This window comes from Panthera onca, chromosome A2 (assembly GCF_046562875.1).
Source record: "Panthera onca isolate mPanOnc1 chromosome A2, mPanOnc1 haplotype 2, whole genome shotgun sequence".
NCBI lineage: Eukaryota > Metazoa > Chordata > Mammalia > Carnivora > Felidae > Panthera > Panthera onca.
In genome coordinates, this window is record NC_138340.1 from 73,222,128 (window position 1) to 73,244,017 (window position 21,890).

Sequence of the window (21,890 nt, forward strand, 5' to 3'; positions counted from 1 at the left end):
GGTTCTGGAGACCACAAATGAGTCCAAAATAGGTCTCACTGGGCTAAGAAATCAGGTAGAGCTGTGGTCCTTCTGGAGACTCAAAGGGAAAGTCCACTTTTCTTGCCTTTTTCATCTTCTAGAAAATGCCCACATTCCTTCATTTATTTCCATTTCAAATCTAACAACAATTGGTAAAGTGTTTCTTACATCACATCCCTCTGACATTGACTCTTCCACATTGGAAGGACCCCTGTGATTACACAGGGACTGCCAGGATAATCCAGGATAAGCTCCCCATTTTAAGGTCAGCTGATAAGCAATCTTTATTCCCTCTTGCAAAGTACAGTGGCATATTAGTAGGTTCTGGGCATTAGGACATAGGCATCTTTGGTGGGCCATTATTCTGCCTACCAGAGCCTTTTATTAAGAGTATTGTAAAATATGGGGTGCCTGGGTGGTTCGGTCAGTTGAGTGTCCAACATTTGATTTCAGTTCAGGTCATGATCCCAGAGTCATGGATCAAGGCCTGCATCAGGCTCTGTGCTGAGTGTGGACCCTGCTTGATTCTCTCTCTCTCTCAGCCCCTCTCCCTCATTTGTGTGCTCGCTCTCTCTCTCTCTCTGAAAAACAAAACAAAAAATAAAATGGAATGAAATAAAATAAAATAAAATATTGCCGAGAGACAGAAGATTGGACAAGCATTTTAATGTTATGGTCTTAAGGAATAGGGAAATAAAGGTATTTCTCAAGAAAGAATATGAAGTGGGTGAAATCTATTTCCTGCAGTGTTTGAGCTCCTTCCAGTGCTTGTCCTTCCCTCTTGGCATCTACACCTCAGGCTGGGTTCATACTGCCATGGGTTCACCAGACTCTCCGGAAAAAATGCAACCTTGGGTCTGTCTGACCTGGGCATGCTTTCTCTTTTCCTTTCCTGCTAATCAAATTGACGTATGTCACCTCTTGTTTTTTCCAAACTCTCCTTTTTTGTGTGTTTCCCCCCTCTGGTGTGTGAAATAAATTTATGTGTGCAAAATGTTCCCATTCGTTTGTCTGTAATACCAGAGTGATACTAGAAGACTTGTTTTGTTTTTTGTTTTTTTTTTCAACGTTTTTTATTTATTTTTGGGACAGAGAGAGACAGAGCATGAACGGGGGAGGGGCAGAGAGAGAGGGAGACACAGAATCGGAAACAGGCTCCAGGCTCCGAGCCATCAGCCCAGAGCCTGACGCAGGGCTCGAACTCATGGACCGCGAGAACGTGACCTGGCTGAAGTCGGACGCTTAACCGACTGCGCCACCCAGGCGCCCCTAGAAGACTTGTTTTTGAATGGGTGTCAGGGGAAACATGTCTTGGAGTTGCTTAATCACCACTAATCTCACCACATACATGCCCTGCTTATAGCTAGTTTAAAAGTGCAGGGCCATTTGCACTCAGAAGATAGCTTGGTATGTCTATATACAGAAACTATTTAAGAATCTTGTAAGAGTAGCAATTTATAAAACCTTCAACCCTGGTAGAATTGTAAGAAATACAATTTTATCCTGATGTCTGAGGAAACTTCTACACACCAGTATGAGAGCCTTGGTGATGTATTTTTTATTTTCCCTAACTGCTGTTGGCAATAGAAGTGTGTACCCTTTTATGTTTTTAACGTTTTCATCTTCCTTATCGAATGATGAATGTGCCAGTCCTGGTACCACAAAATCGAGAAGGAAAAGAAGGGAGCTTGATATTCTGGCCTCGTAAGGATCATTGATACTACGATGTTCCAGGTGAACAACCTGTTTTCTTTAGGCCCACTGCATCTGAAGAATCTCATCAATTGTAAGAGCTTGGTACAGCAGAGAGTCTCCCATAAATAGAGGCAAGTGCAAGAAGAATCTCATAATCTTGGGAACAAGTTTGAAAATGAAGAGCCCAGGGTCAGGGGATGTTTTTCCCACTCATTTCCTTTGCTGGTTGAGAATTCATGGAGAACAGTCAGAGGAGAGACAGAAGATCTGGACAGTCTGTTCAGCTCTGGGCTGGCATTCTTTCCCAGAGCCTTTAAGCCCACTATTTGGAGAATAAGTCCTATGGACGAAGGCAAAATTGAGCTATGTGGGAGAATGGCAAGCCAGACTCAAATCGACAAAGCTTTTCAAGTAGACAACGTGCTACTGTCATGGGATGAAAGAGTCCATGTTGAAATATCATATTTAGGTGAGACATGAGTGGGGTGGATTTCCCTGAGAAAGGCTGAAAGTAGGGGTCATGAAGTCTTCATGCAAAAGCCCTCCATTGTGGGGCTATCGGGGTTAGGTGGCCTAGTGACCTCATATGAAATAGCCTATATGAGACCACCTATGTGTGTTTTTTTTAAATGTTTATTTATCTTTGAAGGAGAGAAAGAGACAGAGTGTGAGTGGGGGAGGGGCAGAGAGAGAGGGAGACACAGAATCCGAAGCAGGCTCCAGGCTCTGAGCTGTCGGCACAGAGCCTGACGTGGGGCTCGAACCCATAAACCGTGAGATCATGACCTGACCCAAAGTCGGATGCCCAACCGATCGAGCCACCCAGGCGCCCCCCTCCTGTGTTTTTTTAAATCAAGATTGTACTTCCATGGGGCACCTGGGTGTCTCAGTTGGTTAAGCATCCAACTTTTGCTCAGGTCATGATCTCAAACCCTGCATCAAGCTCTGTGCTGGCAGTGTGGAGACTGCTTGGGGTTCTCTCCCTCTCTACCCCTCCCTCACTTGTTCTCTCTCTCTCTCTCTCCCTCAAAATAAACAAAATAAACTTAAAAAATAAAAGATTGTACTTCCAATTCCTAGGAGATGAATCGAAGACAAAGGAATACCAAATAACTGGACTAGTCACACACAATTGGTCAATGTTCATTTCTCTTCTTCTAGGGAAACATTCTGAATATCAGAGTGCATGCTGGAAAATATCATGCTTGATTAACCAGAAAACCATGGCAGCAAAAAGTTGAAGGAAAAAATCAAGAGAGGGAAGACTAGCTGCTTGTGGACACACCCTCAGTTCCATAATGATTAACCCACGAAGTTTCGAAGAATTTTCTAAGTCAACCTCAGACACAAACCTGCCAGAAGGCGGGCCTTGACACACACTGAACTTGAGCATATGGTCTCTTAGTAGTGTGCTCAGCTTTGGGAATGTGTAAGAAAATAGGCCCTGATAATTAAAACAGCACATTTGTTTATAAAGCATAACTTGATCTGGGCATATTGCTAGAAATTTTAGCCAGCACAATGCTTCTTTCAGGACTAATTATTGATCTGAACTTGAAATATATTCTAAATGATTTCTCTCACTAACTCAGTAGAGTAAATGCTTTCCGTTGGGTAACGAACAGTTTCAAAGTTCTCTTGGATCATTCTGAATTGTGTAGGTGGAATCTGGATACATTTGTCTCCCATGGTAACTCTTCTATGGATGAAAACTACAGTCTCGATGGATTTCAAGGTTTTAGAGGCATTTTGTGACCTAGTCTGAACGATCGATATCGTCCTACACAAGGCTACCCAGATAGTTAGGGTTACTGTTCAGTAATCAAGCAATTTGCATTTCAAGAGAATCTACTTGAACCAGCAGGAGAAATGATGAATCTGTTTTTCAAGATCATGTGGTCTTGCCAATTCTCTGTCATCCCGTCTTTTACCATTTTCATTGCTAATTGTATCTGGCCTGAAGGGAATGTCTCCAAATGTGTGTCTACGGGTTAGCCATAGGGAGGAAAGCACTGCAAAAGGCATGAAATTACCGTTGTATGATGACATTCTAAACAGCAAAAGGCAGGAGAGCCTCAGAATAAAATGTTCACAAAGAGGAAAGCGGGGCGCTCCTCTCCCAGGAACTAGTAGGCATGCTTCTAAAAAGTCCCACGACGCCTGTGAGAAGACATATTTCCTTATTTATTTGAAATCCTTGATTCTAGAAACCTACTGGGGCTTACAGCATAAATGGCTCCAATCACTCCAATACAAAAAGAACACAAAAGGAAAACTAACTATGACTCACAGTTTGAAAGATGAACATTTGTAATTTAACTTTCAGTTACCACTTGGGATGTCATGACATGGCTTTAAGATAACGCGTGCTTAACAGTCGTGAACTGTGATCATATCAGGATGTGATCATCTGATCCCTTGGTCTATACCTTGGGCTTTGGTGATTGGTACTTTGAGAGATGACTGATCCCAGAACATAATACGAATCAGCTACTAACTTCTGGACAGAAAATGTTTTCTATACTTCAAATTCTCTGACAAAAACTTAAATATGTAAATGCAAATATTTAATATTAAGGCATGATGTATTCTTCTACAATGAGTGCTCAGATTATATTCTCCTATTTGTCATTATTTAAACATTATTTAATACTAGTCATTTGACATTCGTTTAAAAACCTGTTACATTTGTACTTGGCTCAAAATAAGGTACTGATCAAAGAACCACTCTTCACTCCCTAATGCAGATAGACACATACATTCCAAAATGCATTCATGGAAATTGATTTTCTGCCACATGTCATGAAATGATCAGAGAAATACAACATAAAGCAAATATTTACCCCCATGGAGAGAAAGAAGCTCAGTTTTATAATGGACATCAGCAAAGTCCACGGTCTAAATTACAGATTAACAAAGGGTTCATGAGCTCAAAATTAAGTTATTCTGTTTAAAATCAATCACTGAAACTGTCATTCTACTTATTGCTTTGACTTCCTAACAAAGGTTTAAATGAGGACTTTATGTGCAAGTAGAGAACGGCAAGAGATCTGCTCTTTTTCAGACCTGCGTGGGCTGGAGGGGCAAATGTTTGGGCGATTAATGTAATTAGAAAGAGGAATGTATTTTTCCAGAAAAAAAAAAATCTTTACAAAAAACCCCCACAAATTCACAATTAACCTATTATCTGGGTGGGGTGGGGGGAAATGGTAAGGAGTAAAAGGTGGGGTACATTTAGAAAGCACGAGATGCATTGATACCAGAGCCATTCTGGAGGCGCCAGGCAGGAAATCTGGAATTACTCTAACTTCTCTTTGCAGAGGCAGGCACCAGAACTGTAGAGAAGGGTCCAGAAAGACTATTGCTTTTGCTAGTGAAGTACATTCAGATTGCGGTTTTGAGAAGGCATTTTTCGTCACTGAGCTTCATGTTGGGTCACCACTCCAGTGCTGAGCAGCTCCCCAATGGCCTTGTCATCGTATCTGAGGACCTCCTTCAGGACGCGCATCGTGTGCTGCCCAAGCAGGGGAGGCGGCCTGGCCTCTGACATGTCGAACTTACTGTATCTCACAGCTGGGCCTGTCAAAAGAGGAGGAAAGCAGGAAGCCTGTTAATGACTAACCCTATGAAATTAATTACCCAAGCAGCCTGGGGTGTTTTCAACGAATGCCAAGAATATCACTGCCAGTTACAACGGTGTAGGTCCACCATCATTTTGGAAAGACGTGTGTTTTCACATGAGGCTTTTCCTGCCTCAGTCTCGTTCAACTGTGCAGTGGTCATCTGACCTGCCCCCATCATGCAGGGGGCGGCATGTACACGCCCAATGGGTGCCAGGATCGTTCCGAAGTCGCCAGTCCTGTTGCAGAGGCGCTTAGGGGTCCGTCACACAACTGGGCAGGCTCTCTGGATCCAGACGAACCGTGACCGCAGGTACACAGTGTCTCTCTGAAGCTGGAAACCTGAGCCCAGGTGGAAGGGGGTCTAGCAGTTTATTATTCAGGGTCGAATTCAACAGACTGCAGATCAACTAAACTTCTGCCAGACCCTGGTGAAGCCTTTTGGTGGTACAAGCTTCATTGTCAGGGAGATTTGGGTTTGCACATCAGCTCCCCTACTCTGTGGCAGAGCCGTCTCGGACAAATTGCTTAAATTCTCTGAGCCTCATGTTCTGCAACTAAACTGGGTATGATCACGTAAGGGTTTAAATGAGATAACGGAGGGGCGCCTGGGTGGCTCGGTGGGTTGAGCTTCAGACTCTCGATTTCTGCTCGGGCCACAGTCTCGCGGTTTGTGAGTTGGAGCCCCCTGTTGTGCTCCTCGCTGACAGCATGGAGCCTGCTTGGAATTCTCTCTCTCTCTCTCTCTCTCTCTCTCTCTCTGTTCTTCCCCCCACTTGTGCATGCTCTCTCTCTCTCAAAATAAATTTTAAAAACTTAAAAAAAATTATTAAATGAGGTGATGGACAAGAGGCACACACTAAACATTCCCTAATCCACGCCAATGCACGAGACTGGCCAGCTACTATGAGGAAAAAGCTGCCGCCGAATCTCTCTTGACACGGACAGAGCTGGGGGAGAAGGCGATTTATTGCCTTCTGTTTGCTGAGCACTGAGCCACTGTAAACCCGGAACTCAAACGGTACTTTCAACACCTACTGGAGATGGATTCTATTATCCTCCTTCTTCATTCACGTCAGGACAACGAAAGCCCAAAAAGCTCAAGTTTTGCTCGAGGTCACATGGCTAATAACTAACAGCACCGGGATGCTGGCTGTCCTTCACATCTAATTTGGTTAGGCTTTGGGAAAACAAATTAGATAGTTGCAAGAAGACTACAAAACAGTACGTTTCCATCTCTTAAAAAATTCTCCAGCCTGCTCCCGATTTGGGGAGCGCAAAGGAAGAACACACAAAACCAAAGCGCGTGTGGGTAACAGAATGTCAGTTAGTAAAGCAGCAAATGTGCTTCAAGCTCTCCAGAGAATCCCATTAATAAAAAGTACTTTTGTAGAAGCCATTGTCGATGATAAAGAGGACACAGACCTCCCCAGCCGGTCAAAAGCCACACTTTTTTTTTTTATGTTTTTTTATTTTTGAGAGAGCACAAGCAGGGGAGGGGCGGGGGGTGGGTGGGAACAGAGGATTTGAAGTGGGCTCTGCGCTGACAGCAGCGAGCCCGATGTGGGGCTTGAACTCTCAAACCGTGAGATCGTGACCTGAGCCGAGGTCAGACGCTCAACTGGCTGAGCCACCCTGACACCCCAAGCCACGTTTATTTATTTATTTATTTTTTTAACGGGGAGGGGCAGAGAGAGAGGGAGACACAGAATTGGAAGCAGGCTCCAAGCTCTGAGCTGTCAGCACAGAGCCCGACGTGGGGCTCGAACTCACGGACCGCGAAATCATGACCTGAGCTGAAGTCGGACGCTTCACCGACTGAGCCACCCAGGCGCCCCCCCCAAGCCATGCTTTTGTGTCAACACACACCATCCACTGTGGACAAATGGCAACTTTCAGCTGCTGGCCAGAGTTTTGTTTCTCTGAAGCTCAGTGAAATTCATTTCTTCTCCTCACACTTCTTTTTATTGTTTTAAATTATATTTACTTTTTTTTTTTCCTGACGTGTAGTGGACACACGACGTTACATCGGTTTCACGTGTATGACACAGCGAGTCAACGAGTCCGCCCATTATGCTGGGCCTGCCACACATGTGGCCACCCCCTGACAGTGTTCTCCCTGCTGTGCCTTTCATTCCTGCCTCATTCATTCCATAACTGGAGGCCCGTATCTCCCAATTTTCACCCATTTTGCCCATCACTCCCCCTTCCCTCTGGCAACCACCAGTTTGTTTTCTGGCTTTAAGGGTCTGTCTCTGCTTTTTGTTTCTTTATTTATTTGTTATGTTTTTAGGTTCCACGTGGAAGCTCACGCTACCTTTTAAAATGTCCCAGGGAAGACTGTTTTTTTTTTTTTTTTCACTGGTTGGTCCCTTTTTCAGTTAAGGAGCACACGTTGGGAGGCAGGGTCCACTACTCTCACGAGAAGGCTGATCATTTGATGTTTCAGGGATGTGATCCTTACCACTCTGAGTCCGTTCCATTTTGACATTAATTAACAACAGTTTTAATCGAAAATTTGTCTTTCGAAAGAAGGATGCCACTGAGGGTATAGGCTGAGGTCAATGTCATGTGACTCCTTCCTAACAGAATTCCTGGAGCGTGACTACCAGCTGGAAAATAGTCACTTGACTACACTGAGAATCTGGGCTGGAACTCGCTGCTGGGATTGCTGCTGGTGGTTGTAGCACGATAGCTGCAAATATTTCATAAGAACCTGGGATCGATAACTCAGCCACCGTGCAGTCCTGTTAGAGAGCCTTCACAACAATCCTGGGCGGACACTGAAGTTAAAGGAGACTTTAGGTACAGGCTTCGGGTTCAGGTTAGGGAATGAGAATAATCTGTCCAACATCACCCAGGTAGGAAGAGTCAGTTTCCAAATTTGGTTCTGTTAGGTTCAGGAACTTGGGTTTTTAAACAAAATAATTTGTCAGGGGAAATCCACATAACATAAAATGAACCATTTAAAAGTGAACAGTTCAGGGGCACCTGGGTGGCTCAGCCGGTTAAGCATCTGACTTTAGCTCAGGTCATGATCTCACGATTCGTGGGTTCAAGCCCCGCGTTGGGGTCTGAGCTCACAGCTTGGAGCCTAGAGTCTGCTTCAGATTCTGTGTCTCCCTCTCTCCCTCTGTCCCTCCCCTGCTTGTGCTCTCTCTCTCTCTCTCTCAAAAAGAAATAAACATTTAAAAATAATAAAATAAACATAAAAATGAACAGTTCAGGGGTGCCTGGGTGGCTCAGTTGGTTTAGCATCTGATTCTCGGTTTCAGTTCAGGTCATGATCTCAAGTTTTGTGAGTTCAAGCCCTGCAGTGGGCTCTGAGCTGACAGTGTGCAGCCTGCTTGGGATTCTCTTTCTCTTCCTCTCTCTCTGCCCCTCCTCTGCCACCCTTTCTGCCTCTCTTGAAATGAATAAATAAACTTAGAAACTTTTTTAAGTGAACAGTTCAGTGGCATTTAGTACATTCGCAATGCTGTGCAATGACCACCTCTATTTAGAAGTTGCAAGATGTTTCCATCACTCCGAAGTTAAACCCTCTGGGCCCGAAGCAGTTTCCCTCAACTCGGCCCTCCTCTAAACCCCTGGCAACCACTAACCTACTTTCTGTCTCTGGATTGGTCTATTCTGGATATACCTATTCTATACAAATAGAATCATTCAATATGTGACCTTTTGTGTCTGGTTTCTTTCACTTAGCATGTTTTTGAGATTCATCCACCTTGCAGCATGGAACTTTGAACTTCCATGCAGTGATGGTATAAGGGAATTCTTCAGGTCCAGCCATACTAAAGGGCAGTTCAATTTGTGTTACTCCCACTAAACACTATTCTTTCTTGGAAGCTTCCAGATATACACTAAAGACTATGCTACCAATTTGGGATGAAGGGTATTTAACAGTTTGCACAAAAAGTCTTAAAGAATTTAGAATGGTTTTACTACATACCATTTACTAGAATGGTATTATTAAAGCACTAGAATGGTATTGCTTGGTTTTTAGAATTGCTGGCATAAAGACACCTGGAAGATACTGTATGTTTGGAAAGCTTATGCTTCTCTAAATAAGTGTATATTATTAAGGAAACCATATCACAATTTAATAAATTGTATATGTTTTTCCATAAGCGCTGTCATAAACCAGGTATTTTGCATATGGTTGAGTTCAGAACGATTCTGAAGCTGGGGTTTGTTCATCTAATTTAAGATCAAAATATAGTGTATATATATATCTACTGTACTGGCAATTTTCAAATTGTAATTTTTATACATTTTTAAAATAATTATTGTTTTGCCACGTGGTTTATTAAAAAACAAAAATTTATAGTCATATGTATTTTTGCAATGGAAATATACATATATATATATGTATATATATATATATATATAGTTAAGCAATGGGACAATTAAAAGTGATATCCAGATCCCAGAGAAAGCTAACTTCTCATGAATCAATTGAAATCCCCTGTTCTTGCAGCCCTGTGCAATAATCCTGTGTACCAGGGACATCCTTTCCAGTCGAGACTTTGCACAAAGGGAATAAAGGGTTCTTAAAATACATTTGTCTCAAGAAGTAGAAAATGCTTGACATAATTATTTACATCTAAGGTCCAGAAAGAATGAATAATTTGATCTTCCATTAAAAAAAGATGAGCAGATAAGTCACATGTTCTTAAATTACTTTTTGGCAAAGTAACATCTATGTTCACATATGCTTTCAAACACTTGCAAGCTGTGTGATCTTGAGAATTCTTAAAGTCCCTGAGCCTCAGTCTACACATTTCTAAAATGAGGTTGACAGTACCTATGGAGGGTTGGTTTGAGCATTTGGGCAACATAACATGGATAATATTCACTGTCAGTAATAATCCAAGAAATACATATGAAGATAATAAAATAAGGTAAAATTTTGTTTGTAAAATTAGCAAATCTTGTGGCTATTTTGGTTTGTTTTTAAGAGGTCAGTGACAGGTAGGAGTATAAACTGATACAACCCTTCTGGAGGGAATTTTGTCAACTCAGTACGACGAGTTTCTTGGATGGAGAAATCCTGCTTCAAAAATTTTCTTCTATGGATGTAATGAGGAATGTCGACAAATTCTATAGGCAAGAATCTATACAAATTTCCAAATACATTTTATATTCTTAAGACCTATCTCCTTCCCACAGAGCTTTCTAATTTACAATTTACAGGCTGTGAGGGTTCTCTGTGTGGAATTCTGTATGTATTTTTTTTTTTAAACTTCTAGCTTCCAAAAGTGACCTTGTTAGGACCCGGTGTTTAGCAACTCTTTGTCTCACATACTGCTCCCATAGGTCTATCTCCAACCCCTTTCTTCCGGATGAAGAGGTCACACAGTCACAATTATCAAAAAATATTGGAATATATGTCCAGAACTTGGGCACTGGTCAAATAAATTATAGTGCCTCCAAACGATGGCAACCTGTACAATAATTTCAAGTTGTATTTTGTGGGTCTTTGAACACAAATATTATCTTCACTCTCTCTTGAAGTACCACTGACATAAGAGTTTAGAAGTTAAACAAATATAAAACTTCAAGAGTAAAGAAAGTGGGTGGTAGCATCACTGGTGAATAGGATATTACAACAAAGTTAAGAATGACATGGATAGGATAATGTTGATGTGTGAAAAAGAGCGAGAGAAATCTGAAGCCCAGAATATTCTACAAGGAGACTGAGAGGAAATGGGTATTCATTGGCCCATTTCACCCCCCAAGACATTCTGAACTTAAAATCCGTGGTGAGGAGAAAGGTCTTTTTACTTTATTATTTTTTTTAATGTGTATTTATTTTTGAGAGAGAAACAGAGAGAGCACAAGCAGGAGAGGGGCAGAGAGAGAGGGAGACACGGAATCCAAAGCAGGCTCCAGGTTCATGAGCTCCGAGCTGTCAGCACAGAGCACGACGTGGGGGTCAAACCTACAAACCATGAAATCATGACCTGAGCCGAAGTCGGACACTTAACCGACTGAGCCACCCAGGCGCCCCGAGACAGGTCTTAAAATAGAAGTAGAACTTAAAGCGGAAGGATTGAATGTGTTAGTTCAGACTAACTTACTAGTTTGTACTTGCAACTAGAAGGAAAATGAAGCTTGCTTTCAAGTTTCTAAATGAAAATGATATTCAACCTAGAACTGCATATCCAAACAAATGATTAATCAAGTGCGAAGACCTTTTGAAACTTTCAAAGATTAACTAAGTTTACTAAATAATTTCTTGATGTTGAATCCAGTAAAACATGGGAGTAAATGATGGAAAATTTTGATACTCAGAACCAACCAGGGAGCACAGGGAAGGAAAGTCCCAGATGACAGCTCAGACCAAGACAGTCAATAACATAGAAATGGAAGAGGACAGAGACATTCAAAAGAGGAGTCTAAGAAAGCAAGAAGAACGTTAATTGTATAACTAGAATAACTTAAAGATTGGAACAATGTAATAATAAGATAAAATTAGGGGCACCTGGGTGGCTCAGTCGGTTAGGCATCTGACTCTTGGTTTCAGCTCAGGTCATGATCTCATGCTCTCATGAGTTCAAGCCCCATGTCAGGCTCTGCACTGGCAGCACAGAACCTGCTTGGGATTCTCTTTCTCTCCCTCTCTTTATGCCCCTCCCCCACTTGCTCCATCTCTCTCAAAAGAAATAAATTTTTAAAAAAATTTTAAAAGAAGATAAAATTACATTATACAAGAAAATAATAATTAAAAACTCTAGAAAAACGAAATTTGCATAAGAAAGAAAAGATCCAAATATGAAGCAAATTATAATGTGGCAAGATTTTAAGTAACTGATGGAACACAAAGAAAATCCAGTTGACCTTGATGCCAAGAACATCTGGGTAGTACGTATTACCTGTGCATCCTCTATACCAGCACTAGGCATATTGTATTCCACTGTCTACTTAGTTGTCCGTATCTCCTGTGAGGGCAGGAACATGCCAATTGGGTTTATTAATGTGTCCTGCATGCTTTTTACGGTCCTATGAAATGAAGATAATGGCAAACATCCTTTCTTAAACACCTATAATGATTGTAGATTGTGGTTTTTTAAATGCTTTTTTATTTATTTTTGAGACAGAGAGCACAAGCAGGGGAGAGGCAGGGGGGTGGGGAGGGTGGGACAGAGGCTCATAAGCAGGCTCCATGCTGACAGCAGCGAACCTTATGGGGGCTGAAGCTCAAGAACCATAAGACTGAACTCATGAACCGTGAGACCTGACCCAAAGTTGGACACTCAACCGACCGAGCCACCCAGGCACTCAGCTGCTCTAGATTGTGTTTTTTATTTGCATTATCTCATTGGAATTTTCAATTTATAAAATAGAGACCCTTATAACTCTCATTTTATGGATCAGAAAACTGAGGTCCTTTAAAGGGTTAGTTTGTCTAAGGTTAAGCAGCTAAATAAATAATAGAACCAGGACAAGATCTGTGTATCAGATTCCATGGGGCATGCTCTGTCATTTGACATAAATGTATTGAATTAATGACTGCCAATAATTAAAGGTATTTGAATAAGTACCATTTATGTCATTTTAATTAGTTTTTCCACTAATTAAGTCTACATATAATTTTTTAGTATTTATCCCTGTGTCAAGATCTTGGCCCTATGAGCTAGATATATATTAGCAAAAAAAAAAAAAAAAAAAAAAAAAAAAAAAAAAAAAACCATATCTGGTCCCTACTCTCATGGAATTTATATTCTGATTTGGGAAACAGACAATAAACAAGCAACTAAATAAATAGCTAAAATTTTATAGAAAAAATAAAATTGCTTAAAATCTAGCTGGAAAGAAAAGAATATTATAGGCAGAGTGGGGAGAGGCCAGGGTAGCAGGAAAGGACTGTTCTAGATGGAATGTGTGATAAGGCCAGACTGATTAGATGATCCTTAAGCTGAGCCCTAAATTGAGCTATCCGTACAACTAGTGGAGAAAAGAAAAGTCCAGGCAGTGTGAACAGGTTTGATGTTCAAGAAACTAAAAAAAAAGATCCAATGTGGCTGGAACTCAATTTGGCAGGAGAAGAGAGATTCTAAATGAAGTTGGAGGAAGAGGCAGAACAGAGTGTAGAAGAGGATTTAGAAGAAGCAAAGAGTTCAGAAGTTATAGTCGTGAAGCTAGATCTTATTCTGAGTTCCATGGGAAGCCACTGGAGCTTTGAGAGCAGTGAAACAACACTCGTGTTGCCAGGCAGAGAGTGAGATGAGATGTGTTTGGAGGTTGCTGTGGGCAGACCAGCAAAGATGGTGGTGGCCCGGACTGGGGTGGTGCCTGTAGAGTTTGAGAAAAGTGGATGCATTTGAGGGACATGTTGGTGATAGGAATGAGAGGGCTTGCTGATGGATTACATGGGCCGTGGGGAAGAGAAGGAGCAATGGAGAATCCTGTGTTTCTGGATTGAACAACTGGTGGGGCCATTTGCCAGATGGGGAAGACTGAATGGATTCTGTATGGACAAGTTTGGGTGGAAGCAGAAGTCAAATTCTCTTTCTGACATGCTGTTTGAGGTGTCTGTGAGATAGCTAAGGGGAGAGGTGAGTGGGCCATTAGTTATGCGAGTATGGAATTCAGAGAAGATTTGGGTCCAGGATATACATACATTTAAGAAGCCACTTACCATCTAAATGTCCATATTCCAAAACACTGTATTTTCATGGTAACTGTATTTATTCCAACGTCCTTGGTGCTGAGGTTTTATTTTTATTTTTTATTTTTTATTTTTTTTAAGTTCATTTATTTTTGAGACAGAGAGAGACAGAGCATGAACGGGGGAGGGGCAGAGAGAGAGGGAGACACAGAATCGGAAGCAGGCTCCAGGCTCTGAGCCATCAGCCCAGAGCCCGACGCGGGGCTCGAACTCACGGACCGCGAGACTGTGACCTGAGCTGAAGTCGGACGCTCAACCGACTGAGCCACCCAGGCGCCCCGGTGCTGAGGTTTTAAATGAGATGTTTGCGCAGCCTTTTCTTTACTAAGTTCTAGCTCAGTATCTATCACATCAAAATGTGTTCTGTCCCCAGGAAGCAAAGTAAATTAATAAAAAGCTAATCTCGACAGTCGATAAATTTGGAGAAAAATGCATTTCTTAAAAAGGGATTCCATATTCTTGGGCTTAAACAAACACATTTCCATTGACCTGACAGCAGAAAACACGGCATTTTTATTTTTGAAGGAACTGTGAGTGTTGTTCCCCATAGAAAGAGATGGGAGGGGGGACCTGAGTCATAGCCACCTAGGGATAAAGTAAGGTGGGAAAATTTTTCCTCTGCCTTAATAGAGGAGGTCAAACTAAAAAACATGGAAACAAATGGGCACATAACTTGGTACCAAATCTGCAACCCCAGGTGCTGTCCTTTTGAGGAGACCACCTAGTCTAATGATTGGTGGTCAAGACCATGGGTATCCTTATGCCCTTCACCAGGAAGGGGGCTGGGTGGCACAGCTTGTAGGCTGTACCCATCTCTAAGTGAGGACTGTGTGTGTGTGTCCCCTCACACAAGGGATTTCTAGGAAAGCGGCAATGACCTTTATTTCAACTTCTATTGCATTCTGTGCATGCGCTTTCCTGAGAGGCTGCACTGATAAACTTCATGGACTCTAGAGTTCAAGAGCTGGAGGCCGACACCATGCAGAGGCAGGGGAGGAGGAGTCGCATCACAGCCTGCAAGTCAGACATGGTAACGTCTGAAACTACTACTTACTGAGTCCCTCCTCTAAACCAGGCCCGGGGCTCAGTACTTTCTAGATCCTCACGATCACTGTAGGCAGTTTTTTGTATTTATGAATGCATTCCATTCCTATATCCCCGAAGAGCAATATGTTGCTGAGAGAGGTTGTGAAATGCATGTAAGAGCAGGTATAGCAGGTGCACATATAGACCTGCTGACTTTGTAGCCACGGTTTTTGACAAGTGATATGGCAAGATGATGAAGAGTGTGGGTTCTGGAAGCAGAGTGTCTAGTTTCACATCCTGGCTCTGCCATTTACTAACTGTATCTCCTCGATAGCGACCTAATCAGCCTGTGCCTCAATATCTTTCTCTGGAAAATGGGGACGATAATAGCACCTACCATATCAAGTTGTGAGGACGTAAAAAAAAAAAAAAAAAAATTCTTCGAAAGTACCAGAAACACAGTAAGCACTTAATACATGCCAACTGCTATCATTTTCTTTCCTTCTCTTCTCCAGTTTGCCTTAACAACTTAGATTCCTCAGCAGAGCCCCGGTCACCTCCTACTTCAAGACCTTCCAGAACACTGACAAGTTAGCTGCATTTGTTTTTTAATGTTTATTTATTTTTGAGAGAGAGAGAGAGAGAGATGGGTGGAGAGAGAGGGAGACACGGAATCTAAAGCAGGATCCAGGCTCTAAGCTGTCAGCACAGAGCCCAACACGGGGCTCGAACTCACCAACCATGAGATCATGACCTGAGCCGAAGTCGGGTGCTTAACCGACTGAGTCACCCAGGTGCTCTGAGTTAGCTGCATTTTCAGTTCATGGCAGCAAGTTGGGGATAAAAGTGTTAACTTTTAAAAATTCCTTTAGAGTCAAGGATACAAATATTTCAAGGGAAAGGAAAAGGGAGAAAGGAATCAACCATTACTTAAGCACATATTACATAACAGACACTTCTCAAATGTTTATTTTGTTCATTCTCCATTACAACCCCTTGAAATAGGCATTTTCTTCCTCTTCCTACAGATAGCAAAGAGAAGGCTAAGGAAGGTTAGATTACCCATGTCACACATCTGATAAGGGCACACTTACTGTTTTCAACAGCATCAGAACCTACACCGGAAATTAATTTTATACTCCTTTAGATTTTAACTAGGTATAGGAGAAGGAACTTAGAAAACATGGAACTTATTTGACTTATTTAACAAACACTATGCGCCAGACACTATTTTATGTGCTTGACACATTTGATTCATTCAGCCCTTAGGATAATTCCAGAAGCTACTATTGTCATCACCATTTTACAACCAGGGAAACTGAGAGACTTGGTGGGGAAGTCACTCGCTAGGGGTCACAGAGTCAGTAAGAAGAAGAGCCAGGCTTCACACCCAGTCTTGCTCCAAATCCCCAGTCATTGCCAATGGGCCACACTACTTCCTGGGCAGCAAAAGAAGAGGGGGTTAGCTAAGGTTGAAACTGAACTCAGGCGCCTTGGGGTAGAACATGCCAAGGACAATTTCACATTTCATCTTCTGACCAGGCTGTTCTCTCCGTCTTTCTAGATTACAGTGCCTCCAGATACCTCATGCACTATGTATTCATTACTACCTCATCTTTTCAAATTAACTTGTCATATGCCACTAATTTCCTTGTAGGAAGTCCCGGGATCAGAGCAACATCAATACATCCCCAATTTCCCGTGTTCCTGACTCAGGCAATGTACGCTTCTACCCGCCCCGAAAGGAATGAAGTCTTCCCTGTGCTCTCTGTGGAAAGTTATCTGGTTCAAGGCCCAGGGAGGGTCCAGTTCCTAGTGTGCCAGAAAATTCCTCAGACAAGCCCTGTGGTGTTTTCCAGCTGTGGTTTGAGGCCCTTCAGTAACAAGACCCTGACTATTTTGTCTCATCTCCTTTTAGAAAACTTCCATGATTCTCTTAGGCTAAAAAGGGAACTACCCAATCTATGCAAACATCCCAAGCTACTCTAACTATATTCAGAATTCAAGCTACATTTCTATAATCCAGACCAACTTAATAATGTAAACAGTTGCAGGAAACAGAGGTAGCCAAAAACATGTGGGAAACCATAATGAATATTCAAGTAATGGGAACATAATATCACATCATCATCATGAGGGAAGGGACCTAAACAGTCCTTTTTTCCAGAACTCCATGCACCTCCCGTCTTGATGATGCATTTCTAAAGTGATGAAACAATCCATTGCTCAACCTCACAGCAAACTGGCAAATGGTCAACGCTAAGGGTTAAGTTAATTAACATAGCTGGCCTGTCCAATCATAATGGAAGCAAGAATAAAAAAAATGATGCTAAGTGTGTGGATCTTTTTTTTTTCAATGTCTGATATGGGTGTCAACTTTTTTTTTTAATTTTTTTTTTTTTTTTAACGTTTATTTATTTTTGAGACAGTGAGAGACAGAGCATGAATGGGGGAGGGTCAGAGAGAGGGAGACACAGAATCTGAAACAGGCTCCAGGCTCTGAGCTGTCAGCACAGAGCCCAATGCGGGGCTTGAACTCACGGACCGTGAGATCATGACCTGAGCCGAAGTCGGCCGCTTAACCGACTGAGCCACCCAGGCGCCCCTGGGTGTCAACTTTTAAAAATATCATGAATACTTAAAAGCAAACATCTGTTTTATAATATATGAAATGCTATATCAAACGTTTTTATTTTGACTTCTTTGGCCCATCTCTAAGATACATGCTGTAGATACCATTTAATCTTCAAGGCTTACTAGTGTACTAAGAAGCCAAACTTTATTTTGCTGAAAATAATGATAGCTCCAGTACCGAGTTGTTTCACAATTTCCCCTCCAGTGCTTGAACTCATCATCATAACAATAACAATATTTTTTATATGGCGCCTCTCAGCCATAGCATCCAAAGTGCCAAATGGAGCCACACAGTTAGAACACATTAAGCCCATTAGATGTGAGATAAAAACAGATAAAGCCATTTAAAATAGCATGGGTGATGGGGGAAAAGCCATAGAGAATAAAAATGGCTTTGGACTTCTTTAACAAAAGCACTCAATCTGTGGCACTGCTTTCGTGGTCAGGCATCCCAGAAACTCAAGGCAACATGTGGTTTGTACCACCACTGGGATAGGGCACCCCTAGTCTCATTCAGAGTTCACAAGCACCATTTATCATTACTGCGGTCACAAATTTTAATTCATTATTTTGCAACTCAATAAAAAATTCTTCAAGTGCCGCTACCTGTAAGGTAAGAGTATATTTTCAACTGTGTCTATGACCCTGTGGTAGTCATGAGTGTTGTCCATTGATTTTCCAATTCTCACCTTCCAGGAGTATGCTGGCATTACATGCCCTAACCCCTGTGATGTTGGACGAGGCCATGTGACTGTCCAACAATCTGTGAATAGAAGGGCTGTGTATGCCACCTCCAGGCCAGAACACTCAACTGCTGACTTAAGAGCCTCTGGGTCTCTCTGGTGCTGGTGTGGTGACTTGGCAGTGTGTGATATGGTGACTGCTCCACCAGTCTGGGGCCATTTCAACCCACGATGGACATATACCGTGAGCAAGAAATATATCTGTGTTGTTGTAAGCCAGTGTTACTTGGGAACTGTTACTACAGCATAACCTAGCCCACGAAGGCTGATTAGACGCCTCATCTTTAATCCAGAGATCTGTTTGCTGCGACCAAACGAGGGACCCCTTAAGCCTCAGCACTCCTTTAAAAAGCAATCAGTTCAGATGGCCCAAATACTTTGAAACTCTCATTTTGTGTGTAGCCAATTTGGACCAGTGGAATGATGATAACAGCTATTATGTATTGAGTACTTACATGTGTTAGGCATTTGGTAGAATGCTTTCCATATATCACCTTGCTTGAAAGACTAAATGACTTGAAAAAGTAGGATTATTATTACACCATTTTATCGACAAGGAAAGTGGGGTTAAGTAACGTTATCAAAATTACACAGCCGGTCAACTAAAGAATTTCGTTACTACTTAGGCTGCCTAAATACAAAGTGCATGCTTGTTAACACTGGGATGTATTTCCTCCCTGCATAATGTGGAAGAAAATCTGTTCTCATATCAGTGGCTGAATAAATACCATTCTTTGGCAGATGGTGTTATAAAGCAGTATTGTATTATAAACACTTATATATTTCATGATTGCTAATCCATTAAGGCATTTATCTTTCATTTGAAAAAGAAACAGGGTGACTTGTACTTGATTTATCTATCTTGTTCCAACCCACTGAAATGTCATAGTAGATTATCCGTTTCCTGCTGGAAAAATATATGGCCCATAAGGAAATGCTATTCATATTCATTAACAAACATGCCATCTCCCCTCAGAGTGTGCTCCCCAAACCGGTGGCTGAGGTCCCTGAAAAATGCTGGACTAGAAGAAGCGCTCCCCTTAATGCTTCTTTCCAACATTTGTGTTTGCTTCTAATTATTTTCAACACTTCTGCAAACACTAAAAAGGGTGAAGAAACACCTTGCTGACAATGTGCGCTTTGCCAAAATAATCAATTCTCCCACTTCTTTGCCTTCTAAAATTCAAGTATCCAATACAAGCTCTTTGGGTGCATTCCCAGGATTTTGTTTGGTTAGACTTCACCATGGAAAACAAAATTGGTTCAGCTGAAGTCTGTAGCCAGAACATTTTAAGCTTCATAGACCTTCAAAGTAGTGACCTCCTCCTCACCTCCTCTGCCTCTGTGCTCCATTAAGGAAAATACCGGAAGAAGTTTCCAGTCAGAGAAGCCAGATTGCATTTCGATTCAGTTTTGAGGGGAGGAACTGAACAGAGCTGGAGCAGGTGGTTATTTGTGGCTCTTACTACAAATGAGCTTTGAAAAGTTCTTCTGTAAACCTCTGAAGGTCTTTCATAATTTAATAAAATTTTTCTGTGCTTCTTAATCTCTGTCTTAAAGGAATCAGCTTTATATCTACCGTCTTCAGCTTTGCTTTCCCAAGAGTGTCTGAGATCACACAAATCACAATCATAGCCCAAGCAAATGGAGGATCCAGAAAATTAGGTCCCCAAACTTGCTGCTGGGAAAATGCGGATGTGTTGACTCTTTGCCACAAGAATTGATCTTAATTTTTCCCTTTCACTTTATTGCTGACGTCCACAGGGAAGGATTTTAGAAAACGCTTTCCCTCTATGCCCCTATTTCCATTTTGGCATGTTCATACTCTCAACCACCTTAATCGTCAGCCTTGCCTTGTAAACTTGCTATCCCAGTGCTCTGGCCTCTGAAATGCCTCTCACATATTCCCATACTTACCTTTCCTGCCCCCTCCTTGGGCCCAAGCACTCTGAAACAGGAGGGCTTCTTGCCTAATCTTTATTCCCAGCTCTTCCCTCCAGCCCAACTGCGCTCATTCTCTCCTGGCTCTGACTCTGTGCCAGCCCCTTTGCTGACCTGGAAGGTATCTCAACATGGCCATCCTCAAGCCCATGTTATTCTTGAGGCTCTGCTCAGGCTAATTTGCTGTTGAGCCTTCCTTTTGTTCTCACAGGTCAAAGGAACATCTCTCTTGCTTGGTTCCCTCCAACATTTGATCTGTTTTTTCCTCAATGATGTATCTCAAACTCTGATTGTATTACCTCCTGTGATCTTTTTTGAGACCAGAATTAATGTTCTGCTCATCTTGATCTTTCATAGCGTCTACCACCTGGTGAGTGTCCAGTAAATAACTGAAGGAGTAGACAAAAAAAGAAAAAGCCACCTAACTCGAATCCTAGATTAGGAAACAAGGCCACTAGAAATATGTGAAATACGGAAGTACAGAAACGCTAATGCTTGTTTACATGGTGTATAAATGGAGTCATCCTGACTCCTCTTTCTCTGACACTGCATAACCAAATCATCAGCAACTCCTATGGGCTCTACCTTCAAAATATATGCAGAATCCAACCTCTTTTTTTATAAACATCCTGGATCTAGCCACCATCACCTCTTGCCTGGATTTCTGTGGGAGCCTCCTATCATGACTCCCTGTCTGCATGCTTACCCTGCAATATGTTATCAATAAGGCGGCTGGAGTCACCTTTTAAAACCCTAAGTCACATCACATCATTCCTCTGCTCAAAACTCTGCAAAGCTTTCTTTGTTTCATTCTTGACAGAGGGCTCTGAGATTCTGCATAATCCACCTGCCTCCCCACTAAGCTACCCTTGACCTCCCATCTTACCCTCCCCACTCCTACCCACCTGCTCCAGGAGAGCTGGCCTTCTTGCTCTTCACCAAGCATGCTCATCCTTAGGGGCTTTGTTCCAGCTGATCTCCCTGCTTGCAACGTTTTCCCTTCTGCTATTTACACTAATTATTCCTTTAAAGCCTTCACTTCTTTGCTCAATGAAGTCTACTCTAACTACCCCACTGGACATTTTAACCTGCCATTCTGATCCTGCCACTTCCAATCTCCTTTACACTGTTTTACTTTCTCTTTTTTTCCATCGTACTTTTCATGTATGTCCACTTTATTTGTCTCCCTTTGCTAGGATGTAAACTTTATAATAGCAGGGAGCATTGTCTGTTTTCCTCAACAAATATTTGCTGATTGTGAGTGAGTGAGTGTGTGAGTGAGTGAATGAATGATTTCATTCAATTAAACTTTGAATGCAGTTCTCAAAGTTCTAAAACAATGAAACTCGAAGTGTCCATAGCCTCAGACCTCAAGATTCTAGCGAAATAAATCCTGTTGAATAGACCCCAAAGCAAAGTAAAACCCTATTGCTGACTATGAGCCAAAATACTTACACACAAACAGAAAAGTGCTAAATGCAGTGTGTTTGTTCTCACTACCTCTGGGTTATCCAGTTGTGCAACTTATAGTTATGCTAC

At 42.0% G+C, this 21,890-nt stretch overlaps 1 protein-coding gene across 2 annotated transcripts in view; it reads right to left on the reverse strand.

Moving 5' to 3' along the window:
- Positions 1-3,882: 3,882 nt before the first annotated feature.
- SUGCT (succinyl-CoA:glutarate-CoA transferase) overlaps positions 3,883-21,890 on the reverse strand; it is a 755,607-nt gene continuing 737,599 nt past the window's right edge. For both annotated transcript variants that reach the window (XM_060632202.3, XM_060632197.3), the window contains one exon: positions 3,883-5,295. In XM_060632202.3, coding sequence (XP_060488185.2) covers positions 5,132-5,295 — 164 coding nt within the window. In that variant the 3' untranslated portion in view covers positions 3,883-5,131. The remainder of the gene's footprint in view (positions 5,296-21,890) is intronic.